The following is an 11848-nucleotide window of genomic DNA, read 5'->3' as shown; positions in this document are numbered from 1 at the left end:
AAAATAACAACTAAAAATATTTAAGAATCATATAAGAAATTTAGTTGAGTTTCGTAAAAGTACCTACGTCACATAAAATGGAACAGAAAGAGTAATATATATTATTTGAAAATGATATAAGAAGTGCTATAAATCACAATAAATTAACAACTTCAAAATATATTTAACAAAATCACATACAAAAAATTATATAACTCTCCAAATTTCATCGGTGTCACATAAATTGAAACAAAGAACTACTCCCAATTTATGTTATTTACTTTCCTTTTTAGTCAGTCCCAAAAGAATGTCACATTTCTATATTAAGTAACAATTTGATTATAAAATATTTATTTTACCCTTAATAAAATAATTTACAGTCATACAAATTTATATCATTCATTTTGGACCACAAATTTTAAAAGTCTTCATTTCTTTTTTAAACTCCGTGGCGAATCAAACTACCTCACATAAAATGAGACGGAGGAAGTAATATACATTGGGCCCGCGCTGGCGCGGGAACCTAATAACTAGTATATATATATATATATATAGAAACGCCATAAATGAACGACCAAGGGCAAATCTGTCAATTTGCTCAAAGATAAAAGAAATAATTAGCTTTTCCTCAGCTTTTCCAGAAGACTCCATCGTTTCATTTCTTTTTCCCCAACAATGGAGAATTCCCAGAAGAATCCTTCCAAGTGTCCAGAATTTTCTTTCATCCAAACTTAAATTCAAGGTCTACTCATTAACTTCATCTTCATATATTTGCCGTAAACTTAAATTCCAAGAATGGAGCATTCTTAGGTCACCTTTTGCCTCAATATTTTCCCTAATCAAGATTAAAATTTTCAATTTCTAAACTAAAATTCATAGCTACTGTGGTTATCGTACTACCCAACTCTCTTCTATGTTCTCTTTGATTTTTCATCTGGTACTGCAAAATCAAATTAGCTTTTTCTCTCAATATTTCCCTAATCTTCTTCGGGTGATGTTCAGAATTTCCCAATTTTTATTGGTTAAATTCACGTCTTCTACTGTTATTGTTCTGCCTTAACGCTTTCTTTGATGTTCTGCCACATTAATTTTCTTCCTTTCAATTTTCATTATCTCTTTTTCTCGAACCAGAGAAATTGAAGAATGCAATTGAAAATTAATAGCTTCTTCAAGCCTTCTATCAGTCATCATTTACTTACAACTACTTTCTTTTATTATATTGTTTCTTTTGAATGTCTCTATGGTAGATTCTTTTATTACTTCTTTTTTTTTTGGAAGAGTTTATCCGTAATATTTATCAAAAAATTTTCGTTGGTCCTTGTGTGTTAGAAGACAACAAGAGGATCTTGAGTTGTCCTTGGAATCAAGCAACTCAAATATGCATTTAAGATATTGGCTTTTAAAACTTCATCTCAAGTTACAAAAATGTGTAAGTTTTTGTAGACACTTATCATGGTCTCTTCATATGCTATTATAATAAGTTGGGATTCAAGCTTTTTCTTTTTATATCGTTGAGCTTATCATGTGTATGTTTGAGGTTTTTAAAAGTTTCATAACTGAATAAACCATTTTCTAGCAATTAAAAGTAATTGATTTGTCACTTGTCAGTTTATCACTACTTATTGATATGTAAGTATCTAACTTCTTGATTTATTTGTTAGATAGGGAGTTAATTATTTACTTGAGTGATACCTCCAAATTCTTTTTAATGGAGTAACTATATTTAAATTGAGCAAATACTTTCTGCAGTTGCACTATTGAAATTTACATCTACTATTTCTTCCCTTTTTAATGAAAGAGGAGCTGCTTTGTTGGTGGAAACTGCAGATTAGACTAACAAAATGGATTACACTACTGTGCGTCAATATGTAATTTTTCGATATACTGTGAACTATTGTCTATGGCTTTTCAGTTTTTCTTTCTTTTTCCCTTGTTGTCCATTCCAGTGTATAAGAGTCTGATATGGCAGAAATAACATATTTGTATAGGTACACTGCTAGAGTTAGAGCTAAAAGCATACAGAAGAAACATTGTAATAGCTTGAAATTAACTTAATCATTTCAAAATTTCTCCAGATATCAAATAAATCAGTTTTTGATGTCGAAACCCCAAATTTATTTTATTCATCAAAAAAGTTGATTAATAATCAGATGATGTAGAATCTATATAAGACATGTTATTAAAATATGTAGACCTAGAAAGTTCTAAATCATATTTGTCTTTATTTCCTGATTTTGTTATATCTAGATACTACAACATGTACATCTGAGAAGAATGCTTAAATTATCAATTTTAGAGTAACTTGATAGCTGTTACACTTCTAATTTGTAACTTTTGTAATCATAGATTGAATGGATAACTGAAAATGGTGGACTTTTATGTGAATAACATGAATAAAATACTGATGTAAATACTTAAATTTAACGTGGTAATCCAACTTCCTTGGAATCATTTCCTTACAGATAGCTATTCGAATAAGAAAACAATTAGTTGATAGTCTCTTCAACCTCAGCTTATCAGCAACCGAAAGAAAAATAATAATTAAAAAGTATAGATAAAGATAGTTTATTCAAAAAAAAAGTTGAACCCTTTTCTCTCTGATTCACTTTTTAGAGGATTATGAATAATTTTTTTGGTGCCCAAAACAGCATAAAATATCTATCTTTTTCTGTTTTTCTGCGGTCATATCATCTGGCCCTCTTTCATTCTCCAAGATCCAGGCTTACCCCGGTGAGTGTTGGTTGGATTTTTGAAGTTCTAGCTTAATATTTATGGGTGTAGATATATGTATTGTATAGATGTAAATCTCTATTCCTGTATTGATAAATTGGAAGAAATTTTGGCGCATTGATTCGAGAGAAGAGGAGACAGTTGACAGAGATGTCAGAGGTTTTTTGTGAGGAGTGTGTGACAGACCCACTTGAGTTTAGTTCCAACAAGAACATGTTAGATGCTGTATTTGATAGTGTCGACCTTCTTCAAAAAAGGAAAGAGTTCACAACGGAGGACGACAGTAATGTGGACAAGCCTTGATGCCATTTAGTTCATTAACCTTCTTCACAGGTTGGTTATTTTCTGCTTTCTTTATTGTTCCTCTTCCTCGTGATTTCAATTCTTCTCTTATCATTGGTATTATACTTCTCAACACTTCCCCTCATGCTAGGAAGTGAGAAGATATTGAACACTCCTAGCTTGAAACTGAGATGTTGAAGTTTCATTTTTGTGAACCCTTTAGTGAGTAGATGAGCTGGTTGATCTTGTGTAAGAATGTACTTTTTAGACACTAGACCTTGTGTGATCTTTTCTCTTATAAATGACAATCAATCTCAATGTGTTTGGTTCTCTCATGATATTGGATTAGCTGCAAGTTTTATAGCAGCCTTAGCTGTTATCAGTATATATGTTGATAGGTAATGAAATCTACATTGTTTTATTACAAAATTGTCTTCAGCTTCTATACATATACATATAAATGTTTTGGAATAGTTTAAATTCATTTCTGTTTTACAATCCCCTATAAAAGCCTTAGCTGTTTTTGTTATTGATGGGTAAAAAATTAGAGGTTGCTTCATTTGTTAGTATTGTGTGCAAGTGTAACTAATTCATAAATATGGTCTACTGATGTACACTTTGCTTACCCTAATTCTTATCTTTTACTTTTCTTATGATTGTATATATAGATAATAATAGAGCTTCAACTGCATTGGTGTGTAGAAAGTCCATCATATAAAATTGGCAAAATTGAAATGCGGCATGATATCTAACTACTTAATGACGAGACTTGACCATATAGTGTTCCAAGATATTTAAAACTACATATACACATCTACATGTTGTTCTGTGGCGGTCATGACAATTTCCTACAAAAGATTAGGATATGTTTGTGGTGAAGGCTTTGTTTCTTAGTCAGCTATATATATCGAGGGAGTTTGTGACTTTAATATCTCCATTTAAAGCTTAATCTAATTTTCATATCAACATGTGAACACATCTAATTCAAGATGGAGAATTAAGGATGAGAAAGGCTGGATTAAAGTCTTTTAATGGGCACACTTATTATGGTATTTGTTTTATTTCAAGGGCATTAAGAGAAAGGTGAGGTAAAAAGATTATTTTCTTTTTACCTTTCTATTGTTTTAGGATATGATTCTTATAGCTACTGATTTTATTGATATTAATATTTAAAAACAACTTTGTTGCTCTGATCATATGATTCTTATATGTACTGATTTTATTGATATTTCTATTTAAAAACAACTTTGTTGATCTGATCCGATGAATTCTTTGGAAATCTGCAATAACAACAACATCAATTGCTCCTCAATCCTAGATTAGGCCGCTAGCATATATCTTAAATGATTTTATTACTAACTACTTATGAAATGTCTCTTAGTCTTGGCATTAATTTGATTATATTAAACCATTGATGTTGTAGCGCACTTCAAATATGGACACCAGAATTGAAGTTCACTGCTATCTTTCTCTGTAATTCCTAGCGCTGTCGTTAATGGACGGGTCAATTTTTCTATATTGTCGCAATATGCGGAAATATGAGGTAAGATCCATGTTCGACATCTCTGTTTCATGTCATTTGTTCAACTTCTTTAGGTTTAATTTGTCTGCCTTCACACACTTGCTCCTAGAGGCATTTACATGAGCTATTTCTCTTTCTTCCGATGACATAGCTTCTATCTTTGAAATTTCTCCGATCATTGGTATTCCCATACATGAGTATCTCCTCTCTGCTATTTGATTTCATTTGTTTTTCTTTTGTCTTTTGTGTCAATCAGTTCTGCCGCCTTCATTGCTCTAATCAGATTCAGAATTTTGAGTACGATAAAATATAGAAAATTTAATATAAAACTCAATTAATAATTATTGATATGGGGACTTATACCTCTTCACAGGAAAGGAATAGAACATTAAGTGGTATTGAATTTCTGACGGATTTTGCAGGAGTGACATTAGTACTGGAGAAAGTGATAGGAAATTTGTATCAAAATTCTTGTTCTTTGTTTTAATTAATAGGTTCGGTCTCTTGCAATCATCGATTTGCTAATCTCTATTATCTGTAAGACAGCAAAGACATGTATTATGTATCGATCTTTGTTTATGACATGCTCAACTGACTTGATTACTTGAAGTTTCGTATCATTGAAATATATGATTTGTAATGTTGTAAAAAGATATATTCTAGGCTTATGTTTACAAAATCAAATTTCTCCACTTTTCAGTTTCATGTTGTGGCATTAGAATTTATGTTCCTTAATCTCCTGAGGTTTCTTCGCCATTTATTGGATCCTAGCTTTGACAAGCTTTCAATGATAAAATTTGAAATTTTCAAGGTAAAATAAACCTGAAAACTTTTCTTTTTCTCATGTCTGGTACATACTCTATGATATATATATCTCTTTTTAGATATTGATCAGTTCATAGATATGTCGATGTGATTACTGTGATAGTATCCCAGGAACCATGCTTGTCATTATTAGACCTCTATTTGAAAGTATGACTTGCAATATATGAAGTAATCAAATAGTTTATATAGCTTTCTTACTCTTAATGCTTTGAATATTGTTTTGAGAAATGGATTTTGGGCCTAACTCAACTCCAAAAGCTAGCTCTCGAGGGAGATAGCACAATTCGCACAATTCCATATAAGGAGACCACTCATCTCTTTTTCTATTCGATGTGGGACTCTTCAAACTCCCATCTCACGTCCAATATTTAATATGGGGCCCAACATCAACAAGTGCCCTGCTTTGATACCATATAAAATTAGGTTTTGGGCTTAACTTACATCTCAAAAGCTAGCTCGAAGGAAGAATTGTTCAAGCATTGTGAGAATCTCATTAATGGTTAATGTGAGACTTTCTTCATTCTTCAATATAATGAATAGATCTGAGGTAATACTTCCATAACAAAAAATAATGCATTTTCAAATGGAGCAGCATTATATTAGAGTTGTTGTACTTGTTGAAAACATGTTGGTACATTTGGGATGAGACATTGTACAAAAACTGAAGTGAAATCTTTAGCTTTAAGAAAGGAAATTATGTTCAATAGATGAAGATGGACTACATAAGACTTGGAAACTGCAAAATACATACATTATATAAACATAAAAATGCTTAACGTTTTAAAGTATTTTTAGACAAAAAAATAATGAAAAATTTATATGTTTTAAAATATTTTGCAGGAAAATTGAGACATGGTTAAACCAACAAATCATGTCAATTCTGGAGATGGTCCTGACTACAATATTGAAGTCATTGATGTTTATGATATTGTGTTGTGCAAATTAAATTGAACGTAACTAACTAACTGATCGGCAATGCAGTGATAAATGATGAGAAAAATACCAAAGGGATGTGTGGGTGTTTCAGCTAATAATGCCTTCATTTCAGATGAAACCTCCTCATATCTAATCCTAAGATTCTACAACTTTTCATACATGCAATTACACAATCAGACGAACGATTGCAATGTGGCTGTAGGTGCGGTTAGAACTGATATTGATTGTCTGTGTTTGTACCTTATCATTAACTTGAGCTAATTTGCGCAACACTTCCGCTGGCTCTCAATTTTATTCCTATTCATTTCATTTGTAAATATTGTTGTTGAAGCTTCTTTCATTTCATTGTTGTCTCGTAGTATGTACAAGATGGAAAGTGTTATTTTCTTCAAGACAGATTTGTTATTTTGAAGCAAATATTCAGTATAAATTTAAATTATGCAGGTGTAATAAAATCTGGTAGGCTCAACCTTGCAAAACAACAATGACCTTACCCTATTTTTGATTCACTTCCTTCACAAGCCAAATAGTTGCTAACCTATATATATAGGATGAAAATGTACACCACGGAGAATCAAATTTATTGCATAGACGACTCTTGTATGATGTTAAGCGATTGCATAGTCTCATCCACTTCAACTTTAGTTATGTCACCCTTAGTTCTTTTAATTCTAATTAACCGTATGGATTGACTTGAAAAAAATAGGTTTTAAGTAAAAAATAGAAAGTCAAATTGAAATGATTTTTAAGTCAAAAAATAGTAAGTAGGGAGAGATCAACTTTTGGTTTTTAACTTATTTTAAGTCATTTTTAGCTTATTTTAAGTCATTTTTGACATTGCCAAAAACTTCCTAACTTATTTTAAATCATTGTAAGTTATTTTTTCTATTTGTCAAATACTTTCAGAAATCAAAAACTGATTTAAAAGTAGGTTTGACCAACTTTTAAGTCGATCCAAACACCCTCTAAGTTTTAAACCTAATGTTCAAAAAACAAAGGTTGTTTTTTCATTAAATTAAAAACAAGGGAAACTTATTGAAATTAAAATTATCATGTTGGGCCAGTGCTATGCACGGGCAAAACTCATCTAGTATATATATATATATATAATGTGAATGTTGTTAAACATAAAGCTCTCTTTTTTATTGATATTCAACTGTCAACCTTAAGCTAATTCTTTTTCATCTTTCACAATAATATTCTAAAAAACACCTAAAGATCAATCTTAATCCACTATGTTTTATTTATTTTAAATCTAAGCAAAGATATTAGTAGAATGACATGAATAATAGACCAAATAAATTATAAAGTTATTCCAAAAATCAAACAATGCAAAATAAATTACATACTTTTTCCTAAAAATTAAACAATACAATAACAAGCCACGAAACTAAATCAATCTGTATTTCATATGCATTTAAATAACTCTATGTAAGACCCAAATAAATAAGATAAAGTGCTAGAGTTGGACCTTAATCCGTAGAGAATTTCCTAAAGAAAAGAATTTGAATCTGAAAAAGAGCTTAATTTTGATCGGAGCCTCCAAATATAACCTGATTTTTTGGTTGTCTGCGTGTGTTTGCGTTTTCAGAGAAAACAAAAAAAAGTTGTTTTGGTGCGTGTTTTTTTTTTTTTTGAGTGTATTTGCTGATGCATTTTTGTTGACGTCAATCTGCAAATTGTTTTTGGTGGGTTGGGTGTGTATATTGTATGTTCTGTGTGGGTGTTTGTATGAAGGAAAAGGAAAATGTGCATATGATTTTTTTTGTTATCTTTTTTTTTGGGTTCTCTACGTGTTTTTTTTTTTTTGGTTGTCTCTGTCCGTCTCTTTTTTCTGGAGTAGTGTAGGTATATATGTAGTGTTGCTGTTTGTGGGTAGTGTTTGTAGTTGTAGGTGCAGATTAGGGGGAAGTGGGGTGAAATGGGGTAGTGGGCAGGGGCGGATCCACGTGGTATCCAAATTACACGGTATATATAAAATAAATTTTATGTATTTCTGTAGATATATAAAATTTGAACCCCCTCAATGACAAATAGAAATTGATGGTGCAGTGGCAAGTACTCCTGAAATTAAGTTGTATGTCACCAGTGAAAACATTTTATTTTTTTCCTATTCAGTTTTTTGGTTTTTTTCTTAATTTTCAGTTTTGTTTTTCAAGTTTTTTTTAGTTTTTTTTTTTACTTTAAAAAATGTGCTAAAAGTTTGGTTTTAAACCAAAAAGAATTCAAGGTTTCCATTTCTAAAGGTTTATTTACACGTTTATATACTTTTATTTTTCGAACCTTCTGAACGAAAATCCTGAATCCGCCACTGGTAGTGGAGGAGTGGAGCGTGGAAGAGAGGTTTAAGGGGTGGGTAATGGGTAGTTTAGGTTATTTTTTATTTTATTTTATAAACTAAATATATATAAAAATCAAATTAATTATTTTGAACTAAAAAGTTAAATAACCAATTTGAAAAAAATAATACTAGTTTATTTATTAATCTAAATTAAAAGAACACATAATTTTTTGTAAATTTTCATTTCTTTTTAAACCATTGAAAAAATAAAATTTTATCTAAAAATGTGATTCTATTTTTGTTGTTTTCAAATCTTTAAAAATAAAGTTAATAAAATAAGGTAAAAGTCAAAATATTTAATTTATATTTTTAAAAAATATTTAAGCTTTAAAAAGGGTGTAACACTTAAGTTCGGTCAAAAATTACGTATTTACAACCACTTCAATTATTTTCACATAAAATAGAACGGAGGGAATACAAAAAAGAACAATATCATGTTTCACATGGGATTTCATTTGTAAATTTTCTTTTGACTATTCAAATTATTAAGTGTGAAACTAAAACTAGAGAGTTGATAGAGACAACTTGTGGACCTAGCTGGAAATGTGGTGGAAGTTTGCATTTTCTGCTTTTTAAATTGAGAAATTTACACAAATTGTGACAATTCATACTGAGATATTCTGCCTTCTTCTTTGTGTAGAAACTCTCATTTTCTTGTCACAGAAGCAAGCGAGAAATTAAGAGGTATGGCATATGCTACTATTACTTGTCTTATGAAATGTTAGCATGATGGACAGATAGTAGAGTATCTTATATGATCTACATTAACATATTCTCGATATGGTATCAGAACCTTCTCTTCTTTGATTCATAGAATCATTGATCTATGATTACTTTCAAAAAATACTTAGGCCTCTTGGTTATTCTAGCTATTTTTCGTATCGTTGTGTTTTTGATCCATGTATCAATCAATGGAACTCAGTGGATGTGATTTGCAACTGTTCTATGAAAAGCTCGAGTCTTTGAGAGCTATGCTGGAGAAATAACAGGCGATCTTGAGGCATTAACAAGATTGGAAGCAGAAGGCAAGAAGTAATAGTAAACTTTATTGCATGAACTTTTAAAGTACTCATTTTTACGTTGTCATAATACATAAACAGACACTCAAACTTGGTCAGTTGGCAAGTAAACATTTCAACTTTGAGTATGCACGTCTAGAAACCTCAACTCATCTCTACTATGTCAGTTGGACACTCCATTTTACCGAATAATAATCTAGACACCTCCAATAGTTATGTTTCACATCAACATCAGGTGTCCACGAGACACAATAGAGATGACTTAGAGTGTTTAGTTGTCAGTTGAGACCAAGATAAAGTTTCACAAAGACGGTATAGGAGAGCTACGAGTGACTACTTCCCTTGCCTTGAACGACTATTTCTTGTACATTGCTGGTGTTTAGACTCAGTCCCTCATGATTTTGCAGAAATCACTACATTGAAGATAATTGATGTTAACAACTGTGCACAATCATATCGAAAACCACTTGCAAGTCTATTTTTTCATCAAATATCCAAACGTTATAATAGAGACGACAATTACCAATACCAAACAAAAAATTGAAATATACAATAGTTAGTATGATTGAATGGATCTTGACCATATATACTATGCTACAACACTGACAAGTTTCTTCATTTTGTTTCACTTTTCCTCTGCTTTTCAGGTTATGCACACAACAAAGAATTCTGAGAGAAGTAAAATCTCAAACTCCTGAGAGACAAGGACCAGGTTCGATTCGATATTCTTGGCCATTAGCATTCCTACAATAAGCTTTAACTTGCCTTCCTGGTGTTGCTGGTGTTAGTTGTATAAGCTGCATTGTTATATCTGTGCATGGCACAGACTTGCTGCAGTTTAAATTTATCGCGATAGCCGTGCTCGATGTTCCATATATGTTCTGGTAAACAACATTGCTGATTTGCACTCCAGTTCCCTATCATGAAAATGTTAATGATACAGTTGATTCATCCACTGAATAGAAAAATACTTACTGCCACAAGATACGTGTCATACATTTATTGATTTGGTGTTAACATAAGTAAGTTTTTTTGTCTATGTTACTCAAACTCTTCAAAATGTTGTTGCATCCATATCAGATCCTCAAAAAATGCACTATTTTGGGAGGATCTGACACTGATTTTGCCCAAGGGGAAAGATGTCCGAGTAACTGTGATTTTGGAAAATGTACTAGTTGTGTCTGAAACAGTATTGATAAGGTATTTCCGTCAGCATTTTTGAAGAGTCGGAGTAATTGAAGAGCTGAATATGTAATTCAAGCTGTGTTAAATTGTATTACCATTTCCTTGCAAGCCCCTCGAACATCGCAGTAATTCTGGTCAATTATGATTGGGTTCTTGACAGAGTTGAATTGAAGATTCTCAAACGTGACATCTCGGACATAGCCTCTGCCAACCTATTCACATCATGACATTCGTAAGAAGTTAATAGCCAGAGGCGGATGGAGCATATATACGGTCAACTGAATCCAGTATTTTCGACAGGTAATATAGATATATAGTGAAATGATCATGTTTGATGTTTCAATAGTATTGTTCTGCTCTTGAGTTCAATTATTTCATTGGCTAAGTTTGATTTATATACCTGCCATGTCTTGATACGAGCTCCGTTCGTAGTTCCATAGAAGAAAACAGTGTTTACATGAATGTTCTCTACTTGAGCAGAATGACCACCTTTTCCTAAGCTTCCAATACTGAATACAAGCAGAATAAAAAGATATCATTAGTGTTAAGAAGTTAAAACATACTACTCCCTCTGTCCCAGTTTATGTGGCACAGTTCATATTTCGAGAGTCAAACATTTTAATCTCAGCCTAATTGAAGTTCCTATGTCAAAATCCTCATCGAACTAATGCTAAGTAGTCAATCATTTATCCCATAAGTTATGTTGCTAGGACTCTTCAAAAATGCTGATGGATGTATATTGGATCCTCCAATAATAGTGCATTTTTGGAGGATTCAACGTAGGTGCGGCAACAATTTTGGAGAGTCAGAACAACGTAGCGCAAAGATCACTTCTTTTGTTCAAGACATTTTAAACTTTAGGAGTTCTTATAGTCTTTGTCACCTTATTGTAACTATTTTTTGCATCATAATATAGTTTATTATTAGAAGATTAGAAAACCACCAAAGAGTGTGGTGGGATAGGTTTGGATCCATCCGTCAACTTCTTGGTAAAGAGTTCTTAACCCCCCCCCCCCCCCCCCCTACCAA

At 31.7% G+C, this 11848-nt stretch overlaps 1 protein-coding gene and 1 long non-coding RNA gene across 3 annotated transcripts in view; one reads left to right on the top strand and one right to left on the bottom strand.

Annotated features, from left to right (window-relative positions):
- Positions 1 to 556: 556 nt before the first annotated feature.
- On the top strand, positions 557 to 6686 carry LOC102601013 (uncharacterized). 2 transcript variants are annotated; one of them, XR_001473194.1, is made up of 4 exons: positions 557 to 3042; positions 4415 to 4534; positions 5214 to 5324; positions 6179 to 6686. It is a non-coding gene; the product is annotated as an uncharacterized lncRNA (long non-coding RNA). The 2 variants fall into 2 exon arrangements; XR_367129.2 differs by lacking the exon at positions 5214 to 5324.
- Positions 6687 to 10080: 3394 nt separating this feature from the next.
- Positions 10081 to 11848, bottom strand: part of LOC102590850 (polygalacturonase QRT2-like) — a 4861-nt gene continuing 3093 nt past the window's right edge. The window contains exons 8-10 of the mRNA XM_006345222.2: positions 11220 to 11328; positions 10915 to 11031; positions 10081 to 10551 (exon numbers count right to left, since the gene is read on the bottom strand). Coding sequence (XP_006345284.1) covers positions 10321 to 10551; positions 10915 to 11031; positions 11220 to 11328 — 457 coding nt within the window. The 3' untranslated portion in view covers positions 10081 to 10320. The remainder of the gene's footprint in view (positions 10552 to 10914; positions 11032 to 11219; positions 11329 to 11848) is intronic.

The sequence above is a fragment of the Solanum tuberosum genome, unplaced genomic scaffold (genome assembly GCF_000226075.1).
Source record: "Solanum tuberosum cultivar DM 1-3 516 R44 unplaced genomic scaffold, SolTub_3.0 scf00063, whole genome shotgun sequence".
Lineage (NCBI taxonomy): Eukaryota > Viridiplantae > Streptophyta > Magnoliopsida > Solanales > Solanaceae > Solanum > Solanum tuberosum.
This window is presented reverse-complemented; position numbering and strand designations above follow the sequence as displayed.